Source organism: Lepus europaeus, chromosome 9 (genome assembly GCF_033115175.1).
Source record: "Lepus europaeus isolate LE1 chromosome 9, mLepTim1.pri, whole genome shotgun sequence".
Taxonomy (NCBI): Eukaryota; Metazoa; Chordata; class Mammalia; order Lagomorpha; family Leporidae; genus Lepus; species Lepus europaeus.
Genome location: NC_084835.1, coordinates 30775448 through 30800791, shown reverse-complemented (window position 1 = coordinate 30800791; position 25344 = coordinate 30775448). Strand labels below are relative to the sequence as shown.

Sequence of the window (25344 nt, the reverse complement as noted above, 5' to 3'; positions counted from 1 at the left end):
TGAGCTCCCAGGGAACAAAGGGATGTGGCAGGGAGGGGCTAGGCTGTGACTCAGAGGCCACTGCTGTGGATGCTTCCTCCAGGCCACCCCCAACATGCTGGCTTCCCTTGTATGGGGGAATCAGGTTTCCCACTTCCTGCACAGCCTAAGGAGAAGCTCCCTTGCAGAGCCCAGAGTTCTTTGGAAGTTCCTCTAAAAAAGCACAAATAGCAGCAGCTGCATTGATTAAGCACTTGCTGTGTACAGCTCTGGGGCTTAGTTCATCTCTTGCATGCGTCACTGCCATCCTTCCAGGGATTCTTATGATTCTCACATTCTGGGGGAGGAAATGGGTTTTCTGGGGTGCAGCACCTTGCCTCAGGTCCCAGCAGCTGGCAGAGCCTGATGTGAACCTGCCCTGATGCAGGAGCCCGGACTTGTCGCCGTGCTGCTGCGCACGTGCACATGTTCGCAGAGACATGTGGAAGACGAGAGTCCAAAATGTGATCCACCCTGGGACAGACACTGCCAGAGAAGGCTGGAACATTCTTTCCTTGTGTTTGTGAAAAGCCTTAGAAAATACAAGCATTATTGTACCTTACAACAAAAAAAGACACCCGTAAATGTGGTTGCGTAAATATGCAGCTTTGGGATCCTGAGGAGTAGGTGACATTACCCACTGGGCACTGTGTAGCCTTCACTGCACTAGACCCTCTGGCTCCTCTGCCCAGTGTGTGTAAGATGGGACTGGCACTTCAAAAAGACTGGTGCCTTCGAAGCAAGTGACTACAAGTGTGAAAATCGATAAAGATAGATAGATACAGCATAGATTGTTCTTCGAGGGGACAAGCCATAATACTCATGTCCACATCATTATCTCTCTCTCTCTCTCTCTCTCTCTCTGTGTGTGTGTGTGTGTGTGTAAAAGACAACTGTCTTATTTTGTGAAAACAAATTTGCTCTTTTAACATTTTGCGTGGACAAAGGTGTGGGAAGTAGAAACTGTGCCTTGCGTGACAGTGGTGTCTTGATGGATGTGGCCCTAATAGCAGCTACGTGAGCCAGTTGTTTCCATCTCGTTGCTGGAACTGCATCAGAAGCACTAATGTGGTGGCACAAGGAACTCATCTGGGTGGCCCCTCCTAATATCCACTGTCGGCAGCAGAACTGGTGAGAGGAAATGAAGCCCTCGCTGTCCATTACAGTAGGGGGCATTTATTCATCACTCTGAGTGTGTCTGGAGGGATACCATGGCTGAGTTTGCCTCATTGGGTGGAGTTCGGAAGAAATATGATTAGGGATGAGTGGAGCAATCAAGTTGTACTCTGTCTACTTTTGTATGTGTTTGAACTTCTGCATTTAAAAATGATACGTATGTCCATGCATGTATGTGTGAGACATGTACTATACGTATAAAATATGTCACCCTGGGCCAGGCTCCATGCTTGGTGCTGGGGAGGCCGTAGTGGCAGAGACTCCTGTGGAGTCAACAGGCTCACTCAGGAAACCGATGGTCATCAAATGCTCACATGAGTGCCAGCGACATCACAGCTGGGCTCAGTGCTGAGAAAGCATGAGCAAAGCTGCAAAAGCCTGCAATGTGGGGCCCGTGTCACCCAGCATCAGAGAGTCTTCAGCTTGAGGTAACCCCAAGGGGACAAAGGAAGTGGAAGCGTGAGGGAGGGAGGGAGGGAGGGAGGGAGCAGGCGTCAGCCCGGGGTTGTACAGTTAAGGCCAAGAAGAATCTTTACGGTTTGCCTACCTGATTGTATCTTGGTGGGGATAGAAGGATTTCAGGGTAGACTAGTTGTTGAATGATCTTCACCCTCCTAGGGTCGTCTTAAAATTTTTAAAAAATACTTGTTTTCCTTTTATTTGAAAGGCAGAAAGCAGACAGAGGGCAGGAGGGAAGGGGAGGGGGAGAGAGAGAGAAGGAATTTCCCATCCTCTGGTTCACTCTTCAAATGCCTGCAGTAGCTGGGACTGGGCCAGGCAAAGCCAGGTACCCGTATCTCAGCCTGGGTCTCTCACAGTACTTAAGCTGTCGCCTGCTGCCTCCAAGTGAGCATATTAGCAGGAAGCCAGAATCCCAGAGCTGAGCCTGAGACCTAGGCCGTCTGAAATGGGAGGCAGCTGTCTCAGGTGGCAGCTTAGCCACTGCACCCAGATCCCCGTGCCCCTCCTAGAGGACTTTGTGGTGCATGTTCAAGAAGACTGAGTTCCAGCCCAGTCCTCCCGCGGCTTCCCATTCTGTAGACTTTTTCTTACCTTCACCGACATGCCTTGCCACCCCTGGCCCTGGTCTCATGACTAGTCCAGCAATCTTCTGTTCCCTTTGCTTTCTCGGCCTCTGGGTGTGCTGTTCTGCCAGCCCAGTGTCTCACTCCTTCTCCCCTGAGGGTCACCCCCTTCCCATGTGTAGGTTTGGGTTCAGATGTTGTGAGGGAGGCCTTTCCTGACCATTTCCCCTGCTTCCTTTCTCTTCTCCTATTTTTCACTGGTCCCTTGCCCAGGCCATGAGGGTTGTATTCGGGGGTCTCCCTAACTCACACCTACACAGTTGGTGCCAGGTGCTCTGTGACCTTGCCCCTGTACACATTCCTGCTTCCTCATTTGGCATTTTGAGCCACATACAGTTGTCAGCATCCACAAAGAACAACCAACTGACCAATAAACATATGGACAGATAATCCACCTCCATAATCAGCAGGGAAATGAAAATTTGTCTCCATTGAGATGCCATGGTATACCCACCAGAATGGATAGCACTGCAAACCCGGCAAAGCTTTGGTGAAGATATGGAGCACCTGGAGCTCACATACTCCCCTAGTGGGCATGTGAACTGGTCCAGGCCTTTTAAAGTCACTCTGACAGCGTCTATCCAGAGCAAACACACAGCTCCCTATCCTGGAGCAGTTCCATTTCCAGGTGTATACCCAAGGGAGATGAACACCTATGAGCACTGAAAGACTTGTATACACATGTTCACCCAGCTTTGTTTGTAATTACTAAAGAATGGAAACTAGTCAGATGCCATCAGCAGTAAATTGTGGTCTATCCATTTCATGGACTATGCCCTTAGCACAGAGAAACAAGGAACAACTGCCGTGCACAGCGTGAGAGACCAAAGAGTCTACGCAGGACGCGTCCATGTGCACACGTTTCAGACACAGGCAGGAGGACCCATGCTGTTTGAGGTGATGACAGCAGTGGCCGTTGGGTAGGGCATTCACTGGAAAGGGGCATAGGGAAGCCTGTTCTAGGAGACTGGAAAGGTTTTATATTTTCAGCTGATCAGTGCTAAAAGCATTGCTTAAGATTCATGTACTGCACAGCCCCCTGACAGAGAGCCTCCATCCACTTAGTGTCGTTGAAGCAGTCCACGTGATCGCCCACACCCTGTGTCCCAAGGAGAAAAACTTCCCAAGCCCCAAAGGTGTGTGTGTGTGTATGTGTGCACATGCATGTGTACGTGTGTTCCCTTTCAGAGCCGTGAGGACTTTGCTATTCAAACATGTCCATGTCCATGAGCTCTTCTGTCTGTGCCATACTAGACAGAGAAATCCACATTGAAGACTCTGGGCCCAAGTAGAGGAGAGAGTAGCTGGGCCACCCCCAGGAGGCTGAGCGTTCAGTGTCGGACACCAATGGGAGCCAAAATCTACCCGAAGGACTAGAAGATTCATGACTGGGTCCTGGGGGTGTTAGGACAGCAAGAGGAGGCCAGGGCATAGAGGTGACCCAAGGCCCCTATCCACCACCAGGCCAGGGAAGATCCAACTCAACACTTTTTTTTTTGCTTCATTCCCACTCACAAAAGCAGCCCCAGAAAGTAGCAGGTGAAGAATGTAACGAAGTTGTTCTTTGAATTACATTATTTATTTCTTTTTGCTCTTAAAAAAAATCATGCACTTTATATTGCAAACTACTGGATCATGCATTGGGAAGAAAATATACAGAAGCTTTTATGGAGTCCTTAGATAAAGACTGGGGAGATGGAACAAAACCGGAGTGCAGGGCAGGCCTCAGGGAAAGGCACAGTGGCAGGCCGGCCAGCGTCTGGCATTACTCCTACCAGGCAGCCTCTCCTGGCCCGGATGCTGGCAGAGCCACTGATGCTGTGTGTCCTTCCACACCCTCACCCACTTCTTATCCTGTGGTGTGTGAACCCTGCCTGTCGCTGGCCCATGGCCTGGTCCTTGCCTTGCAGAGAGAAGGTGCATGGAGGGAGGGTAGCCTTTCCTGGGTCCAGTGCTTTTTAAACAAGGGATGCATCTGCTGCTTGTGCTTCAGAATGTGTTCTCTGGGACAGAACTGCCTGCGCTGTCCCAACCTGGACCAGGAGGTGGCTTGCTCTGGTGGTCAGCTTTCCATGAAACTGAGGGTGAAGTGGAGGTGATGGCTGGTGTTCCTGGATAGGTGGTGAGGACCCAGTGGGAAGGTGAGCCTGTCTCTGCTTGTGCGTGTCACCTGCACCCACAGCCTGGGCTGAGCCTCAGCAGCATATTCAAGCTGTGGCACAGAGGGCCCCAGGGCAGCCCCATGGGTCTGTTGGAGTAGGTCTTCCAGCTGAATGGATCGTGGTATACTAGAGTGTGGTTGGCGCCCCACAGGATCTGTGTCCCTGAGCTTGCACCCTCTTGCTGGACAGCTTTTAGACCCAAGGGCCTGCTTCATTTCCTTCCTATGTGTTGATTCCCATGGGACCGTATAGGTCCTGGGTCTGAATGCAAGCCTGGTGTGGTTGGTTTGTCTTTCTTCCTCCCCCCCCCCCCCATCTTCTCCTTTCCAATATGAGATGTGAACAGCCCATATGTGGTCTTACTTTTTTTTTTTTTTAAGATTTTATTTATTTATTTGAGAGTTATAGAGGGAGAAATAGAGACAAAGGTCTTCTATCCACTGGTTCACTCCCCAAATGGCCGCAATGGCTGGAGCTGCACCTATCTGAAGTCAGCAGCTTCTTCTGGGTCTCCTATACAGGTGCCAGGACCCAAGCACTTGGGCCATCTTCTGCTGCTTTCCCAGGCTGTACCAGAGAGCTGGATCAGAAGAAGAGCAACCAGGCCTAGAACTGGTGCCCATGTGGAATGCTGGTGCCTCAGGCAGTCTTAGCTCACTATACCACAACACTGGCCCCTGGTTTTTCTTTGTTTGTGACCCTGCCAACCTCTCTGAACGTTTTAAGCCATTTTCTCAACAGAAGATGAGGGGTATGTTGAGGTTAAGAGTGTCTGGGGGCTGGTGCTGTGGTGTAGCGGGTAAAGCTGCTGCCTGCAGTACTGGCATGCCATGTGGGCACTGGTTTGAGTCCTGGCTGTTCCACTTCCCATCCAGCTCTCTGCTATGGTCTGGGAAAGCGGTAGAAGATGGCCCAAGGCCTTGGGCCCCTGTACCAATGAGGGAGACCCAGAAGAAGCTCCTGGTTTGGATCTGCACAGCTCCAGCCATCACAGCCAATTGGGGAGTGAACCAGCAGACAGGAGACTTTTGTCTCTCTGCCTCTTCTTCTCTGTGTAACTCTGATTTTCAAATAAATAAATCTTTTTTTTTTTTTGACAGGCAGAGTGGATAGAGAGACAGAGAGAAAGGTCTTCCTTTGCCGTTGGTTCACCCTCTAGTGGCCGCTGCGGCCGGCTCATCGCGCTGATCTGAAGGCAGGAGCCAGATGCTTCTCCTGGTCTCCCATGGGGTGCAGGGCCCAAGGACTTGGGCCATCCTCCACTGCCTTCCCGGGCCATAGCAGAGAGCTGGCCTGGAAGAGGGGCAACCGGGATAGAATCCGGCACCCCGACGGGGACTAGAACCTAGTGTGCCGGCGCCACAAGGCAGAGGATTAGCCTGTTAAGCCACGGCGCCGGCCTCTTTTTTTTTTTTTTTTTAAAGTGCCTGTAGGTTCTGAACTCAGAGGCCTGGGTTCTTGGACACAGCATTGTGGCTAATGCACACACACCCAGAATGGTGGGTGAGAGGTCTGAGAACATAAACTGACTGGCAGATGACCTTGGACAAAGAATGCCTTGGTTTCTTGGGTGGACGAAGGGGGATGAATCAGGGATAGGTCTGATAACATGAAAATAGTAATAGTACCATTCTTTGGGTTGACGTGTGACATTCACCAGGTAATTAACATAAAGCACTTTGAAGTGTACCCAGTATACAGTCAGTGCTCAATAGGTGTTGGTGTTGGTGGGAATGATGAAGGACATCTATTCATGCTAGAATAATCCTGGTGCCTCAGTGCCCCTGCTGGGCCCAAGGGTAAGGCACCTAGAGAGGTACCTGTGCACACAGGGGCTTCAGCATTATTAGTATTATTTCACATTTGTTTGATAATGAGGGAGAGTGAGAGTGAGAGAGAGAGCACTCCCCCATATACTAGTTCACTCCCCAAATGCCCAAAATGGTTAGGGTTGGGCCAGACCAAAACTAGGGCCTGGGAACTCAATCCCGTTTTCCCAATTACTTAAGCCAGGACTGCTGCCTCCTAGGGTTTGCATTAGCAGGAAGCTAGAATCAAGAACCAGAGCCAAGTACCCAATCTAGGCACTCCAATGTGGGGCCTGGGTTTTTCTTTTTTAAAGATTTATTTATTTATTTGAAGTGCAGCAATAAAGAGAGAAAGAGAGAGAGAGAGAGAGAGAGAGAGAGAGAGAGAGAGAGAGAGAGAGAGACCTTCCCCAAATGGCTGCAACAGCCAAGGCTGGGAGAGATTGAAGCCAGGAACTTCTTCCAGGTCTACCATGTGGGTGCAGGGGTCAAAGGACTTGGTCCATCTTCTACTGCTTTCCCAAGCCATTAGTAGTGAGCTAGATCAGAAATGGAACAGCTGAGGCTCAAACTGGTGCTCATGTGGAATGCCAGCACCGCAGGCAGAAGCTTAACCTACTACGGCACCGTGCCTGCCCCGACACAGGTATCTTTATCAGCGTCTTAACCCCTGAGCTACATACCTGCCCTTGTATTTTTGTTGTTCCATCACTTGACCCTAATTTCCAGTTAGGAAACCAAGAAAATCTGCACATTAAAAAAGAAGTTAGGGGCCGGCGCCGTGGCTCACTAGGCTGATCCTCCGCCTGTGGTGCTGGCACACCGGGTTCTAGTCCCGGTTGCTCCTCTTCCTGTCCAGCTCTCTGCTGGGGCCCGGGAAGGCAGTGGAGGATGGCCCAGGTATTTGGGCCCTGCACCCACAAGGGAGACGAGGAGGAAGCGCCTGGCTCCTGGCTTTGGATTGGCGCAGCGTGCCCGCCATGGCGGCCATCTGGTGGGTGAACCAAAGGAGGGAAGACCTTGCTCTCTGTCTCTCTCAAAAAAAAAAAAAAAAAGTTTGGGGGCCAGTGCTGTGGTGCAGACGGTTAAAGCCCCAGCCTGCAGTGCCGGCATCCCATATGGGCACCAATTTGAGTCCTGGCTGCTCCTCTTCCAATCCAACTCTCTGTTATGGCCTGGAAAAGCAGTAGAAGATGGCCCAAGTCCTTGGGTCCCTGCACCCGCATGGGAGACCCGGAAGAAGCTCCTGACTCCTGGCTTCGGATTAGCTCAGCTCTGGCCATTGTGGTCATTTGGGGAATGACCAGCAGATGGAAGACCTCTCTCTCTGGCCCTACCTGTAACTACCTGTAACTGTCTTTCAAATAAATAAAATAATTCTTAAAAAAAAATAAAGAAGTTTGGCATAAATTCAATTGAGGATGAGACCTGCCGGGAGTTATTCATAGCACATAGCAGAAATGCTCACACGTTCAGCTGCAGCAGTATTTATGAATTTGTGGGGGTGGGGCACCCCGACTCTGCAGGGCGTGTACAGAACATGCTGTACATACTTCGTATTCTGCAGCACACATGGGTCGTAAATTCTGAAACAGGCTTGGCCTCGAGGGTTGTTGAAGGGGCCTGGACCTGTCTGTCACAATTTATTGTCCAGGTGGCCATTTCTTCCTTCTGCTGATAGGAAAGGGTGCTGCCATGAGTCCCCTCTACAGACTTGGGACTGCAACAGAACAGCACGCACATTGCACGTGTCATGGCTGTTGGCCGACTGCCTGTCAAAGAGATGAGGGAAATGGACAGTTACACCAATTGCATGTGCAGGTCAACTGGATCACGTTGTCTCCCTGTCTCTGAGGACCTCCATGGTGGTCTATGGTTGTCCACAGTGTCTGTGGCTCCCCTGGATTTTGGCCTTGCTCCTTTCTGAGGGATTTATTTCCAGCCTGGCCCCGTCTGTCCGCCTCGTCCCTGACCCCCGGCCTTTCTTCCCGCCATGATCCTTGGCTCTCAGAGCTGCTGTGGCTTCCCTTGTCAGTCAGCAGCCGACTTTCGCCTCAGCCTCCGCAGCACATACAGATACTGATGCCCGCCCTTCCCCCAGGCTGAGTGCCGTGGTGGCCCTGGGGGGCATGGAGATGGCCTGCTCTGGGTACTTGCCTTATAGGGGAAGCAGGGGACCCGGCGGGATTCACATCCCCTTCTGATCAACCAAGCACAGCTGGACCGATCCAGTTTCCAGAGCAACCAGTGCTGGCCTGGCTGCCCTGGTCACTTGGGAGGGATTGTAAAGGTGCCAATTCCTAGGCTCAGCCTTGGTGAGCATGCTCAGATGGTGCCCGTGGGGCAGAGCGTGACACTGCCTGGGCAGCTGTGAAAGGTGTAGGTCCTCCTGGCCCTGACATCTTGTGACTTTTTCTCTGTCTTGTCCTTAGCCACAAGCCCTGGCATGTCCTGCCACGCTGGGTGAGGTCACCATACAGTGCTTCAGGGTCATGGTGGCAGCTGCTCCCCTCTTGCCGTCAGCTGGAGTTAGAGTGCCTGATGCGGAGAACTTGAGCGTCTAACACGAGGGCACGTGTCTTCCCGGATTTGCTTTGGTTTGCCGTCTCCTGCTCCCTGCCAGCCTCTTGGGATGATGAGAGTGGGAAGCAGCTGTTCAGGGCTCCAGTGCCAAGCTTTGCCTCGGAAGTGTCCACCTGTTTCCATCATCTGCCCCTCCTTGGCTACGGAGGAGTGATTAGGACCCAATGGAAGAGCTCTCCCTGTCTCCCTGTCTCCTCCACATTTCCCCATCCCAGGGGAAGAGGTGCCTCCCCGCTCTGTTCTCCCGCACCCAAGCACTAGGTGAAGGGTCAGCAGCCCGCAGGATGGATGCTGATGCCACATGGCTGGGCTGGCCAGGTGCCAGAGTGCTGGCTGTCCTCTGAGTGTGTGTCTCAGAGAGGAGGGTGGGGTCCCAAGTCCTGGTGGGGAGCTTGGGAATTAGACTCAGGTCCTGGCAGCTAGAGCTGGAAGGGAATGGGGGCCCGGTGGAGCAGGGGGTGGGGGGAGGGCATGAAGGCCTGTGCGTGTCTGGGCCAGCAGCAGGGGCTGCAGTGCCCACAGGGTCATCAAGCGTTACTGTCACTCAAGTCACTGTCTTCGCGGCTGGGGCTGTGGCAGCTGGTTTACTGTCTCCTAAGATCGCCGTGCCTGTGCAAGTCTTCCTTCTGGCTGGGTCTGTAACGGTTCCTCAGCAGGTACTTTTGTGTCTCTGGAAGCATTTCCCCCTTCTTCATCCTCCTGTTGACTCGGCATCCCAGCTCCTCAGGACTTCAGATTCTGTCTCCGAGGTCCTTGGACCCAGCTGCCTCGGGCTGGCTGATTAACGCAGAGCTCTCTTCTGTCCTGTGCCGCTCCTTACCTACAGCCCTCATACGAGGTGCATCCATCAAGCTGTGTAACCTTTGAGGGGGCCTCTCTGCTCTCTCAGACACCCCTCTCATTTTTTTTGATAAAGCAAGAAGAGCCGCTAACCCTTGTGAGGCCCTGTGCTGGCTCGTGGCTTCTGTTGTTGCCTTGGATCCCTACAAAAGCCTCATAAGGTAGACACTGTTACAATGCTTGTGTAATGGTTAGAGAAACCAAGGCACGGAGACATCCTTCCTGGGATCTCATAGCTGTAGAGTAGAAGAGGCCAAATTAAGGTCCCAGTTGTCTAATTTTGCACCCCCAGGCTGGTACTGTAAGTATATTTTTACAACATAAATGTTTATATAGCTTAAGTAAAATCATGTCAGTGTGTGCTTCTGCTATCACATGCCTCTTGCATTTAATTTTATGCAAACTAAACTAGTAGCTCTTGGTAAAAAGAAGGAGAAGCAACCATTTGATCCTGATGTTCCACTGAATGAGTGTGTGTTCGTACACCACATTCCCAGTGCCCGAGACCAGCGTGGGGCAGCCGCATGCGTGAGTCTGGGGGTTATGGGTCTGTGTTTTCCTTCTGTCTTGACCACCCACTTGTCTGGCTGTGTGGATGAAGACATAGCCACCTGCTCCCATGCTGGGGGAGTAGCTGGCTACTCTGGGTCCCCCAGGGATTTTCCGGGGGAATTTTGGACTACAGGGTTTTCCTGCTAGCTTGGGAACTTGTCCTCCGGTGTCAGAAGACTGACTGGGCTGCACCCTTGCAGGATCTTTCTCACTAGACACTTGGGTCAGAGCCCAGAGATGGAGCTGAGATTTAGCTAGAAAATTTTCTGCTGTAGGGGAGTCAGGCTGCACATTTATGCAGCTGCCAGAGCCTGTGGAGTCCTGGGAGTTTGGGAGGCCTGGACGCAGGAGGCAGCAGGCGTAGCTCTTCAATCCCCGTTGTCTAGTTCGAGCTGCTGGACCTTGGCAAGCTGTGTGCATTGGAGCTTCCTTCTCTGTGAAATATGAATGATCGTGTGCCACTTGGGGGGCTCTTTGTGACTTCATGCAGGTGGGGAGGCTCCTTGCGTATCTGGGCCATTTGTTCCCTTTACCTGGGGCTTCATGATTTTACTGAATTTTAACTTGTCCCCAAGCATCTATCCAGGAACAATTTCATGTACCGTCCTTTAAAACTGGGTTTCTAAGAGAGCTCACTTTTCTTTTTTTGGCTGCCTTTTGAAACTCTTTTTGGGTATGCAGTAAGCTGGACATGAGTGAGGAGGAGGCCCCCTGTTCTGTGGCATGCAGCTGAGCCAGCGAGTCTGGTGTGTGTCTGTTCTATGGATCTCCCTTAAACACATTACCCTGCCTGGGGAAGAATCAGGTTGGAAAACCTTTTCCCATCCAAGGGATCCAGTTTGACCCCAGTGAGAAAAATGGGCACAAGATCTTGGGCCATTTTTGCTACTTCCCTTTGGGGCTTCTGTTGGGGGAGGGGGAGTCAGTGTCCTTGGTTTTGGCACTTACGCCCTGGTTTTTCCACTCTCTGGCCCTGTGGGTGATCTGTATCCCCTGTGCCTCAGTTTCCTCACTGGTTAGGAGATTAGTCCCTCAGTGTTGCTAAGAAGGTCATTTGAGGCCCTCAGCAGGTGCCTGGCACGTGAGCAGACTGCCAGCACCATTGCTGTGACTCCTGGCCTACCTACACGCCCTCCCTCCAACAGACTGTGCCGGGCAGCACCGAATAGACGTCCCAGACCCATCCCAAGCACTGTGCCGTACAGCCGCCACCTGTGGGTCTCCTGAGAATCCATATGCATGTACACTTGTCCAGCAACCACGTGTCCTGCGTGTCCCCTAATGACGTCACTGGAGAGACCTGGAGAGAGGCAGGCGGGTTGTGGTGGTTTTCTGTAAGGCAGGGTTTTTCTGCATTGGCCCTCTTTTGTAGTATGAGGACATCCCCAGGCATGCCAGCGTGTGAGGTCCTGTAGGAAGGGAGAGGCTGTGCTTGAGTTCCCGGCACCTTCTGGTCTAACGAGGCAGCCTCAGGCCAGACAGGACTTGACTGTTGGTGGTGTCCCCACCAAGCCCGTGGAACTGGGATCTGATCTTCTCCTGCGGAGGGTGGAGCCTCGCGATGAGGCCCTGAGACTGCCCTTACCTCCTGCTGGGCCCTTCCCCGATGAGCACATGCTGGAGGCCATGCCCACGGTGCCAGCCTTTACATGTGCAGTGCGACGTGAAGCTGTTACGCAACCTTTCCATGTAATTCAGCCCCAAGGAGAGGCAGATGCTGGACCTGGTGGCTTCCTGCAGGGGAGCGAAGTTCAGAATCCTTGCCAGAGCAAATGTGGTCCTCGTAGTGGCCTCCTGTGTCCTTTCACCGTCGAGGTGTGGTGACACCAGAGCACCTGAAGTCCCAAGGCCCCAGCAGATGTCTTCCTTGGGGTGGGGGTGCAGAGTGACTTGGGACATGGGTGGATACCTGGTGATGATGCCTTTGGGATCCTCTTGTTCTGTGATTCTGGGTGGTCAGCTCCATGTGAGGGTCACTTCATGCCCTAGGCTGGGTGGTGATGGTGCCATGGTGCCCCAGTTCTGCAGCAGGTTTGTGTCATCATTCATTAGAGTGGAGACGTGCACGGTTCACCGAGTTTGTTCATTCAGCCAAGTGCTGCTCATGCCAGTGTGCTCACAGTTCAGTGCCACAAAGCCCAGCACAGTTGGGGAGACACAGGCACAGACCCCAGCAGCAGGGGCACCAGGAGAGCCCCGAAGCCTGACTTCAGAGCACCGAGGGAAAGACCGAGGCAACCTGAGGGGCTGAGCTCACCAAAGGTCTCCCAGAGGGGTGGATGAGAGCTCATTTCCAAGTCTTTGCCTCCCAAACCCCCTGTGACTGCCAGATAGCACTTAAGGCAGACATTTGGCACAGAGGTTAAGGTGCCACAAGGGAGACCCAGGTGGAGGTCTGGAGTCCTGACTTCAGCCTGGCCCAGTCCTAGCTGCTGTGGGTGTTTGGGGAGTGAACCGGTAAATGGAAGATCTCTCTGTCTCTCAAATAAAATAAAAATAAATACTAAGCATTAAAAATAGGAAGCACTAACCACTGAGTATGTCTTTCTGGCTGAACTCTGCATGGATTACGTCATATAGTGTGGGGGTGCACAGTCCACGGAGGTGAGAGCCTCCCTCCCCCGCTTCCCCTGGTCATGGCTTGGCTCTGGGCGGTTGTCTGCTGGGCTCTTATCCACCCTTCAAAACCCATCCCAGGCATCACCTCCAGGATTCCCTTAGGTGCTCCTCCCCTTGTACTGTACATCTCTTTATTATTGTGACTTTATCACACTATGGGCTTTTGGCCTGGAGGTTATGAAGCTGCTTAAGATACCTGCATCTCATACCAGAGCGCCTGGGTTCAAGTCCTAATGTGGACCCTGGTTCAAGTGGTTGGGTCCCTGCCACCCACCTGGAGACCTGGGCTGAGTTCCTGGCTCCTTTGGTCTGGCCCAGCTCTGGCCTTTCTGGGTGTTTGGGATGGGAGTGGATGGGAGCTCTGTCTGTCTACTTCTCTCTTTTTCTCTCTCATGTGTGTGTGTTCTCTGTCTCCCCTCCCCTCCAAAAAAGCTTTGAGGTTGTACCTTTTGAATTTAAGAACCATATTTGCATGTAAACAGTGTTGTGCTAGAAAATGTTTAATGATCAGCTCTTGGGGATGGCCTGGGGGGAGAGAGAGCCATGGTTTTAGTGTTTTTTTTTGTTTGTTTGTTTCCATGGTAGAAAGCTCCCACCATGGCCAATTTCACAGCAGCATCCTGGAGCAACTGATCACTGAGTTGGAAAGTGGAGAGTGCCATGGGCTCTCTCAGGCAGTTTGTGCAGGCTGCAGGCCATGGCTGCCTCACGGAGCATGACTCGGGGAGTATGTGGGCTTTCCCTTTTGACAGCAGCTTCATAGTTTACATGCTACTCCCGTATTCCCTGTTCAGTCCGTGTTTGCCAAGGTGGTACATCCAGATCTGTTTTGCTGTTTAGCTCTCGTGTCGTATTCCACGCTGAGCAGCTGTGTGTTCACCCAGGGCACTGGTGAGGGGTGTTGGGGTCGTTTTCTCCTGGGTGTGGCTCATCAGGAGCCTGCTTGTTCCTGGGACAGGGACGCTCTTCATCTGTATCCATGCAGATGCTTCAGGACCACCTGGGGGTGGAGTGAGCATGCTGGGTGGATGCTTGGAAACCTCCCCGCATTGGCCCAGCTGTGCTCCTAGCCCTGCACTGTTTGGTAACTGTTGGGGACGGCCTTGAGGGAAGGGGCATCCGGGCTGGAGTTGGTCACCAGCATCACGGGCCACAGTGTGACATCCCTATAGTGGTGTGGCTGTTCTTGTCACTATCTCTGGCTCAGTGCAGTGGCTGCAGCAGCCTTGAGGGTGGTGGCCTTGTCCTTAGCCAAGGGCTCTGGGTCATGCTTCTTGGCTGCTGGGGAGGTGAGGTCATCTGGGGCAGGTGGCTTGGGATCTTGGGACCTTGCATCCAATCAGATTTTGTCTCTGGCCCTGAGAATAGCAGACAATGAGAAAAAAAAAATGTATCGAGTACTCTGCCCACTCAGTGATAAAAGCCCTGGGCGCTGATAACTGTTTATAAAGTCCCCGGGTGCCAAGCATGATGTATCACAAGGAGCACGCAGAGCTTCGGCAGGGCTCCCCGAGGGCGGGCCTGCTGCTGAGGTCTGAAGGAGAGAAGATCTTATTTGGTCAACAGTCTTGCTTTGTTATTTGTGTGCTTAGCAAGGGCTTTCCTCCCTGGTGTATCCTTTGTGATTGTCAAGCACTGTCAGCGTGTTTATTGAGCACCGACTGTATGTCTCACCCCCTTTTAGGGAGGGGTTACTATGGCAGGAGAGCAGGGTGCAGATGCTGGAATCTGATGGCCCCAGGTTCAAATCCTGCCCTTCCCGGGTGTTGTGGGGGGCTGCTTTAGGACCTCCAGCGAGTGTATCAGCTGTTGTGTGCCGCAGTCTCCTCTTCAGATGAGGGGTCATGAGAGCACCCACCTCTGTCGGGTGAGAGAGGAGGAAATGAGATCACGTCGGAGCACTGCTGAACCTGTTGCAACCAGGGCTGTTATTAGAAGTCGTCGTGAATTAGCCGTGGGCGTTCATGGGCAGCCGGAACCAGGGGAGAGTGGAATGTGCAAGCCCTTGAGAGTTCTGCACTGGGCACGCCTATGGTCTGTTTGGGAGCAGAGACTCAGGCGGTCCATGCCAATGGCAGTGAATATGGGACAGCAACAATTGAGTCCCAGTGGCCTGGTTTGCACTTCCAGTCCTGCAGAAGCTGGAGGCCAAGGGGATGCGCTCAGGGTGGATAAGAAGTGGGTGAAGGAAGTGAAGGGAGACAGAGGAGGGAACCATGCAGCCCTCATCAGGAGAATGTTCCAGAGCCTCTGGTGGGCCGCAGTTGACAGCGTGGGGGGTTTACCATGCTGCAGGTCAGCGGGGCTCCATCTGGAGATGGAGTAGACATGAGATGAGAGAGGCAGAACCATAGCTTATTAAAACTGCTTAAAATATTTTTGTTCAAATTTGAAAGGCAGAGAGAGTGAGAGAGAGAGAGAGAGACAGGTAGATAAATAGCTAGATAGCTAGAGGTTCACTCCCCCAATACCTGCAAATGCTGGGGCTGAACCAGGAACTAGGAACTCCGTCTCGGCCTCCCACCTGGGTGGCAGGGACCCAAGTACTGGGACCTGCTACCATCCAGGGCGTGCATTAGGAGGAAGCTGGAATTAGGAGCAGAGTCTGAACCCAAACCCAAGCACTCAGTATGGAGTATGGGCTTCCCAAGTGGTGTTTTACCGGCCACACCAAATGCTTGTTCCAGTAAGAGAGCTTGGTAAAGGAAGAATGAACAGGACTTGATGTCGGTGGACACACACTCAGGAAATGCCGGCTGATGCTGATCCAGGCAGCTGAGGCGAGCAGTGCCCGAGTTCCTGTCTCCTGGAAGTGAGTGGGCTGGGGAGTTCTGATGAACTTGAGAGTAATACGAGAGTTACAGCTCACATCATCTTCGCAGCTTTCTGGTGCACCAAGGTGAGTGGTGCTTGCCATGTGGCAGTCACCTTCTCAGGGTTTGGGAACGGCTATGGCCATCAGCAAGTCACAAGTCTCCTGGGGCCCCAGTTTTGCCATCTGTGAAATGGGTGTGATCCTGGCTTCCTTGTGGGTGGATGCAAGGAGCCTTTGGGTGAGCGCCTGGAATTCACTGCTGGTATAATTAGGAGGCACTGATTTGGCGGGTATGCGCTCCTCATCAGCAAGTGTCGAGCACGTAAATTCCCTTTACAGACCTCGGCACCCTGGGTTCCTGGTGTTCCTGGGGCTGAGTGGCTGCCTTGAGCTGGGTCTGAGAATATCACCCACTTGCTTGGCATCTGGGGTAGATGAGGTCAGGCTCATCGTCAAGCTCTGTAGGGTCTTACAGAGACATTGTCTCTCCCTCCCCAATCCTGAAATTGCTTTTGAAGTTATTTGTTCATTTGTTCATTCATTCATTCAACCAACCACTGCTGAGCTATGCACATTGTAATAACGCAGTGGTTAGGTATGGGGGTTCCCAGCTCGAGTGCCTGGCTCAAGTCTCAGCTTTATCATTTGATGTCTGTGTGGCCTTTGCCAGCTCTTAACTTTTGCTGGGCTCGGTGTCCTGATTCTTTAAGGGAGGCAGTACCAGCACCTGCCTGCTAAGGCTGGTGTGAGAATTCAGCGAGCCAGTGCCTGGCACTCAGCCTTGGGCATCCCTCAGTGCTGAGTTAGAGATGGTGTCCACCCACACCCCCCAATCCCTACTCTAGCCGCAGGCTGAGCCTGATGGTTTATCATTCAGTGGCTGTCTACAGAATACTGTCTCCAGTCCTGGGACAGGGAAGTCTGAAGCCTTGGCTTAGAACTAGCCAGCGGCTCCTGGAGAGCAGGCTCTGACCTCTTGCAGCTCCTTGGGAAATGCGGTGTTGAGAAGAGCTCGGTGGTTGGCATCCTTTGTGAAGTAGGGTCAGGTTCCCTGGCAGCCCTTACCGTGCTGCAGAAGAGCCTGCAACAGTGAGCAAACTTGGCTTCTGGGCTGAAGTGAGAGGGTTAGGAGTGGGCTGTTCGGTTTCTCCCCGGCCCCTGGCACCGCTGGGACTCTGCACTCACATCTCAGTGCCCTTCCGCTTCGGCTTCCAGGATCCACATCTTCACTCTTGCCTTGTCCCAGGCTCCTCCATAATGCTCATGCCTTGGCTGATGGAGTTAGTGCTGATGGAAGCCAGAGCAGTGGCCCCCGACAGGGTTCCGGATGCTAAAAATATCTCACTGTGTGCTCCTGGCAAGTGAAATAAAGGAGCAGCGGAGGCTTGGGAGTCTCCCCAACCCCAACTCTGTCCTGTGCCTTGGGGCTCAGGGATTCCAAGTATCTGGTCCTGCTTACCTGGACCTGACCATTAATCTGGGAGGGGGCCAGACCCATGGTGGGCCAGATGGAGGAGGCCAGGCCAGAGATGAGGCCCAGCAGGCTTGAGATGCTCAGCAGTGGATGCAGCAGCCATAAAGACAGCACTGATTGGATCGTGGATGTCATAGTGACCTGAGACCCTCTGCCTCCAAAGCACCAGCTTGAGGACCACCACACTCTCCCTCCATGTGACTGCACAGCCACTTCCTCTAGTCAAGCTGGTTGCTGTTACTGGGGTTGATACCAAGTCAAGTAGCTGGTTTGTGCATGGGGCCCTCTTGCACAAAGATGATCTCTGCTGATGCTAAAACCACACCCAGGGTGGTGAGGTGTGCAGTGGCCAGCACTGAGGAGGGAGTGGCAGGCTATGGCTCAGAGTCCCCCAAGGACAAATGCTCAGGGAGGGGCATAGCAGGTGCAACCTTCCACATGGGTGTTAGTCTTTTGTCGTTGTTGTTGTTACTATAACAAAATATCTGAGGCTGGATACTTCATAAAGAAAAAGAGGTTTGGGGGCAAACCTGTGATGCCACCTGTGATGCTGGATCCTCATGGATGCCGGTTTGTGTTTCGGCTACTCCAATTCCTATCTAGCTTCCTGCTAATGGCCTGGGAAAAGCAGCAGGAGATGGCCCAGGTGCTTTGGTCCTTGCTACCCATGTGGGAGGCCTGGATGAAGCTCCTGACTTCAGCCTGGCCCAGTGCTCATTGTTGCTGCCATTTGGGGAGTAAACCAGCAGATGGAAGATCTCTGTCTCTGACTCTCTCTCTCTTTCAAATAAATGTCTTTAAAAAAGAAAAGAGCTTTGTTTAGCTCACAGTTTTAGAGGCCAGAAGCCAAGTTCAGGTGGCCTCTAGTGAGGGTCTCCTGGCTGCTGACATTGTGATGAGAGGGCGTGGCCAGTGAGGACCCTGTCAATCCCTTCTGATGATGATGCTCTGTGACCCTGTCACCGCCCACTAGACTCCACCTCTTAAAGGTCCCACCACCTCCCAGTGTTGCATCCCTGAGGATGAAGCTTCCAGCCCATGGACCCCTGGGGATGCACGGACCACATCCACACCCCTGGAGTGCTCCTCTCTCTGTAACTCTGCCCTTGGCTTGGTCCCTCTGTGTCTGTCTCAGCCTCTGCTGCTCCTGAGCAGAGAAGCCAGAGCCCTTAAATGTGGGATCACGTGTGTCTGGATGGTGTTCTACTGTTCCACACAGTCACTCTGTAGATGCCCACTGTGGTCCTCATTCTATGTCAGGTGCTCTGCTCTTGAAAATCTCAGCACTAGATGTTTCGTGCTTATTACTATCTCCATGTTCGTGTAGACTGAGTTCTTATTACCGGCCAGACCCTCATGAAACCATGTGTATTTTTAGTGAAATTGTGACCCCACATAGTTTGACCTCATCTGTCTTCATACACAGTGAGTCCCGAGCTCCAAATAACCAACTGCACCCTCAGACCCAACTGATGGTTAACAAGCCATAGAAACAGGTTCCAATAAAATAGCGACTTAAAGAACAAAGAAATTTCTAAGATGATGTCTCCAAGGCAATGGGGCAGCTGAACTCTATGTGATTGTCATAGACCCAGCAACCCTCTCTCTTGTTGCTCTGTCCAGTGTGTTGCCATCAATCGCATGGTTAGGACTGGGTTCTGGTGGCAGTAAGGGTGGACGGGGCGTGCTGCGTCCTCTCACATTCCACTGGAAACTCAGACATCTGGCTAGACCAGGCTGCAAGGGTGTCTGGGAAATGTAGTCCCTGATAAAACCCATTTCATTATGGAAGAAGGGGAGAATGGACTTTGCTGGACATATTTCCCCTGGATTTAATGCTGTGTTTCTGACATAAATGCACCCGGATAATGCATGTTGATTGTTTTGCTTTTTAAGGAAGAAGACCTGCGCCCAGCATGCCGAGCCTATGGACAGTTCCCCAGTGATGAGTCAGTGTGCCTGTAGAGGAATGGAAGAAAACAAGGAAAGGTAAACATGCCTCTAATGATTTTAAAATTTTAAACATTCTTGCATGCTGTGGTGAAACACGATATAGAACTTCCTTTCAGTCTGAATACATCAGCAAAAGCTACCACGGAATGGGCAATAGCAAAATGTTATCTAACTCCTTTCTATTTATTTATTTATTTATTTGCTTGACAGGTAGAGTTACAGACAGTGAGAGAGAGAGAGAAAGGTCTTCCTTCCGTTGGTTCACTCCCTAAGTGGCCGCTATGGTCAGCGCTGTGCCGATCTGAAGCCAGGAGCCAGGTGCTTCTTCCTGGTCTCCCATGCGGGTGCAGGACCCAAGCACTTGGGCCATCCACCACTGCCTTCCCGGGGCCACAGCAGAGAGCTGGCCTGGAAGAGGAGCAACTGGGACTAGAACCCGGTGCCCATATGGGATGCCGCACCGCAGGTGGAGGATTAACCAAGTGAGTCACGGTGCCGGCCCTTGCAGATCTTTCTCTCACTTTCTTTTTCTCCTGTCTTTTAAATAAATAAGTAAATCAAACTTAAATAAAAGTTTAGGGGTGGGCATTTGGTACAGTAGTTAAGATGCTACGTGGGATGCCTGCATCCGAGATGGGAATGCCTGCTGTGAGTTCTGGCTCTTCCATTTTTGATCAAGCTTCCTGCTGTTGCACACCCTGGGGGGCAGCAGATGACGACTCAGGTACTTCTCTGTGTAACTCTGACTTTCAAATAAATAAATACATCTTTTTTTTTTTTTTTTAAAGAAATACATGCTCTCATAGTATGCATGTTGGCCTATTTTGTAATCCTCTTACACATTCAATAATGCGTCCCCAGATGTTTTCAAGACAGTGTCCGGACAAGCACGCTGTGTGTGTTCTGCAGCAAAGTGCGCAGTGTGCCCGTCATCTAGGAATCCCGCTGTCTGCTGAGCCGTGTCCCGATGCTGGTGGGTGTGTTGGTTCCATTTTTCTTCCCTTTTACTAGTGCTGGGTGAGCTTGCTGGTTTATTTCTCCTGAGCACACAGGCAAGCAGTTCTCTAAGGTGGTTCCTGAGGAGCAGAGCTGCTGGGCCATCCCATGTGTGCATTTAAGAGGTAGTGAATTACCAAACCCTTCTGTACCGTGCAGTCTGTACTGTGCAGACTTCCTGTTGGCTCCTGCTGTGCCCCCCGCCCCAGCCTCTGTGTGGTGAGCAGTGGCTGACACTCTGTGGTTGTCCTTTCCTGCCCTTCTCTTTCCTCTGGAGAAGTTCATCGTCTCAGAACCTGGTGTTGTGTGATTGCATCTCCCGATGGTGCCCATGACCTTTTGCCTTCCCAGGGACCCTGAAAAGTACCCGAGTCTACTCCTGCAGGAGAGGCTCTCACAGGGTAGGCTGCTTGTCTTGTGCTTCCTGCTTTTTTGTTTTTAATTTTAAAATTTATTTTTATTTATTTGAAAAGTAGAAAAACAGACACATTGATTCATTTTCCTAATGCCTGACAGCCTAGGCTGAGCCAGGTCGAAGCCAGGAGACCAGAACTCAACCCAGGTCTCCCATTGGGTGCCAGGGAACCAGGTACTTGAGCCATCATCTGCTGCTTCCCAGGGTGTACCTACCTCAGCAAGAAGCTGGAACTGGAAACAGAGCTGGGATTTGAACCCAGGCACTGTGGTCAAGTGGCATCTTGATTGCCATGCCAAATGCCCACCCCCTGGAGGGGTTTTGAAGAGCTCTCATTAGGATTTTCCTGTTCCCATCACTGCTGCCCCCAGCAGTGGCAGTGAACCGAGTGTGACCTGTGCGTCAGCCTCTGTGTGGATCACCTGGGTGACTTATCTCATTTGCTTTAGCCAATGACCCTAGAAGGTAGGGAGTTGTGTCATTCTTCCCATTTTGTGGCCATTGGTTAATAGACGGGAATTCGTTCAAAACCAGCCCAAACAACAAAAGGAAAACAGTAACCCCGTCTCCCAGTGGAGCCCTAGCTCCTGCCCAGTGCTGTCACTTGGAATGACAAACAGACTCACAGACTCACGTTCCGGGTGGACATAGCTTTGGAGCACCACGCCCATGTTTATGGTTGCCTTGGTCACACTGAATTGTTATTCTGCGTCTGCAGCATTCCTAGAGGAGCTGACAGTGGTGGTTCTCTGCCCACCCAGCCCGTCAACGTGGGCTCTTATCTGCTGCCAGCCCCTCTCTTCTCGTGCACTTGTGTTTCTCTGAGAAAGGGTCTTCCAGGTGGAACATATTTATCACAGGGAGGCAATGTACTTAGTAGGGTGAATGTACTCACCGAGCCATGGAGAGAGAAGTGCTTCACTGGCCCTGGACAGGCCTGATCTGTCACTCTGCCCTCAAATGTTCTAAAGTGGTGAAATGGCAGGCAGAGGGCAATGCCAAATGCCATCCTAAGCCCCGTTCTCCTTGTTGGGAATTTCACGGACAGAAAAATCTAGAGCTGGAGGCTACCCTAGACTCCCTGTGTTTCACTCCTCCTCCCAGTTCTAAGCAGCCAGACCAAGAGTGAGGAAAGGCAGGGCCCAAGTTCCTGCTGCAGAAGCAAGCCTGTGTCCCAGGTCCCCAGGGTCTTTGTGCAGCGTCACAGCTACCTCTGATGGGATTATCAGGAGACAAGCCCACTCTTGCTCCAGAATTAGAGCTCCCAGCAGGTCGTATCTGGTAAGAAACAAACCCACCTATCTATGAACTGATTATTCACTTCCTGGGCATTTGATGGAGTACTGCTGAGTGCATCAGTGACCGAACGAGGGGTGGGATGTGAGTTGGGGTGGGATGTGAGTTATTAGAGAAGTCAGAGTCTGGTGCAGGCACCGTGAGCACTGGATACCTGGACGCCTTGACTCCTCACTGGCCAGCCGGGCGAAAGCAGCACCTCCTGCAGTCATTGCTGGGGAATGAGCGAGTTAATCGCCATGACGCACCCAGTACACGGAGCCCAGTAAGGGCAGTTTTCTCCTGTGTGCTCCTCCTCCTTTATTTTTTTGTTATTTATTTTATTTTTTTGACAGGCAGAGTGGACAGTGAGAGAGAGAGAGACAGAGAGAAAGGTCTTCCTTTGCCGTTGGTTCACCCTCCAATGGCTGCTGCAGCTGGCGCATCGCGCTGATCCGAAGGCAGGAGCCAGGTGCTTCTCCTGGTCTCCTATGTGGGTGCAGGGCCCAAGGACTTGGGCCATCCTCCACTGCACTCCGGGCCATAGCAGAGAGCTGGCCTGGAAGGGGGGCAACCGGGACAGAATCCGGCGCCCCGACTGGGACTAGAACCCAGTGTGCTGGAGCCACAGGCGGAGGATTAGCCTAGTGAGCCACGGCACCGGCCCTTCTTTATTCTGTGCAGCGAGAAGAACCTAGGAAGATTTTTCTGTCAACATTAATAGAGCCCAGACTTGTGTTTCAGCAATGGTAACCACTCAACACGCTTTCTCCCCTACCTGTAATGACTTTTTTTTTTTTTTTTTTTGTATCCCACTTACCTACCGGACTGTGAACTCCTCGAGGCCAGGTCTTAGTTCTTTGGCTCATTATCATTATTATTAACCAAGTGCTTGGCACACAGGAGGTGCTCACTAACGTTTCTGAACTGATGAGTTCATTGCCTGGTCTGTTAATGCCTCCCAGTTGGCCCTGGCCACACCCCGAAGCCGTTGGGCCGTGTGCAGTTTCATGGATGGAACTGGCTAGAAAACAGAGCGATTGGTGGGTTTGACTTAGAATTGAGACGTGCCTCCGTGTCTCTGCAGTTTTCATGCCCCAGAGGTTGGCTGATCTGCCCCTCCCCTGAGAGCCCCCTACTTCCTGTTTGCTGTTAGTCACCTGCTTCTCCTTCCTCCCCTTATCAGCTTCCATCGGCTTGTTAGGCCAGAGCTGCTTTGGTCACTGCCCTTTATGAACTTTTATTCATTGCCCAGAGGGTGCTATGGGACTGGCTCCGCTTCCCCCCTGCTCTCCAGAGGGTCAGCTGCTGACCTCGAGGAACTGGGAACCCAGCAGAAGGGAGAATGAGAGCCGGGCTTCTGGCCTTAACCTCGGCCTCACCAGCTCTGCGACCTTGGCCGCAGAGACCTCGCTGTCTGTTCTGAGATTCCATCGCCCCCACCCCCACCCCCCAGCCTGCTCCTGAGGCCCTTCTTGCAGGCCTCGCAGAGCCTGGTGAGATCCCTTAAGAGAGGGCGGCCTCTGCTGTGTGCTACTGCGCAGCTCAACCCTGGGGCTTCACGGAGTGGAGTGGGAGGCCTTTAGGCCTGTGCCCCGTCTTTCAGGACACAAGGCCGGCGCTGAGCTGATGGAGGTGAAGGCTGTGCTGTGGTCTCGGAGCCTCGGAATGGAGGAGCTGAGCCCCAGCCCTGGCCTCCTGAACCTCTTCTGTTGTGGTTCGCCTTGTCTGTCCCTGCACTGGCCAGAGGCAGGAACCGGAACAGTGTCTTGCAAGATCGTCTGTGAGGCCCGTGGAAAGGACCCTCGCTCCTCCAGTGAGTCTGGCTAGCTGTGCACACAGCAGATGGCAATATCTGCCCATTGTGCCGCCTCCTGCAGCACTTTTTATATGTGTGCACTCTCAGCGTCATAGCCGCCCTGCAGGGTGCGTGCTCGTCACCGCCGTTTTACAGATGAGGAATTGGAGGTTCAGTTCCTTCTGCAGTGTCAGTGCTGATTCCCCGGCTCAGACTTACACCTGTCTTTGTTGTTTGCTTGTTTTATTTATTTATTTATTTGAAATTAGAGTTACACAGAGAGAGAAGGAGAGGCAGAGAGAGAGAGGTCTTCCATCCGACCGGCCCCAATGGCCAGAGCTGCACCAATCCAAAGCCAGGAGCCTCTTCTGGGTCTCCCATGCAGGTGCAGGGGCCCAAGGACTTGGGGGCCGTCTTCCACTGCCTTCCCAAGCCATAGCAGAGAGCTGGATCGGAAGTGGTGCAGCTGGGTCTGGAACTGACGCCCATATGGGATGCTGGCACTGCAGGCAGTGGCCCAACCCACTATGCCACCGTGCTGGCCCCCATAAACCTATGAATTTGACACTTGCGTGGGAGGAAGCCGGTGGCCTTCTTACCGAACCACGTGTTTCTCATCTGCATGGGCCCTCAGCTGAGCTTCTCCCTGCAGACCGGAGCTCAGAGTCCCCTCCGTAGCATGGTCCGGAGCTGCTGTGGCTGCCGGCCGGTGGTGCTGGGCTTTAGCTGAGGTAATCCACTGAGGTGCAGAGCAGGGGCATTGGAATCTAGGGAGCCTGGGGGCGCGTTCCCAGTTGCAGGCAGCACCGTCCCTCAGTGAATCTCTAGGATCTCTAAGACAGTGTTAGGGGAGGTGGCACTGAGCCTGGCTCAGTCGCTGAAGTTTCCCAGCTCTCAGTTTACCCATGGGTGAAAGGGGCGTGGCAGTGGGACCTGGCTCGCCAAGTTGGTGGAAGGATTCAGTATGGTAAGCAGTGCCTCGCTAGGTCCATGGACACACAGCGTCAGTCTGCGTGCTGTCCATAAGTCATCCTCTTCTGAGCCACACAGAGCCCAGGGGGCACGCTCAGAACCCAAGGCCTCGGATTCTCTCTGCTGATCCCTGATAGGGGATCACTTAAAAAATCCATTCACTGGAGTCCATACCATGTCCTCAGCCCTCTGTCAGGCACCTGAAGGGCTGCAGTCACATAGAACTCCCCCTTTTCTTTGAGGGGTGGACTCTGTGGCGTAGCAGGTAAAGCCAGCACCACATCCCATAAGGACATAGGTTTGAGTCCTGGCTGCCCAACTTCCGATCTATCTCTCTGCTATGGCCTGGGAAAGCAGTGGAAGGTGGCCCAAGTGCTTGGGCCTGCACCCATATGGGAGACCTGGAGGAAGCTCCTGGCTTTGGATTGGCACAGCTGCTGCTGTTGCACCGTCTGGGGAATGAACCAGTGGTTGGAAAACCTGTTTGTCTGTCTCTCTTCCTCTGCCTCTCTGTAACTCTGCCTTTCAAATAAATAAAAATCTTTTTTTTTTTTTTAAAGTTACTTATTTGAGAGGGAAAGAGGAGGGAGAGAGAGAGAAAGAGAGGGAGAGAGAGAGCAGGCTCCCTATCCCATCTCCAAATGTCTGCCATGAAACTGGCTGCTGGGAACTCAATCCAGCCTCCACCCACCCCCCACTGGCTTTCCCAGGATTGCTGTCAAACAGCTTCCAGTCTGGCAGGGGAGACGAGTGAGGGCGTGTCTCACACACACGACAGATACTTGGGAAGTGGTTAGAGACAT

At 52.5% G+C, this 25344-nt stretch overlaps 1 protein-coding gene across 3 annotated transcripts in view; it reads left to right on the top strand.

Annotated features, from left to right (window-relative positions):
* ARHGEF3 (Rho guanine nucleotide exchange factor 3) overlaps positions 1-25344 on the top strand; it is a 336022-nt gene that overhangs the window by 20753 nt on the left and 289925 nt on the right. For all 3 annotated transcript variants that reach the window (XM_062201120.1, XM_062201117.1, XM_062201118.1), the window contains exon 2: positions 19029-19121. In XM_062201120.1, coding sequence (XP_062057104.1) covers positions 19060-19121 — 62 coding nt within the window. In that variant the 5' untranslated portion in view covers positions 19029-19059. The remainder of the gene's footprint in view (positions 1-19028; positions 19122-25344) is intronic.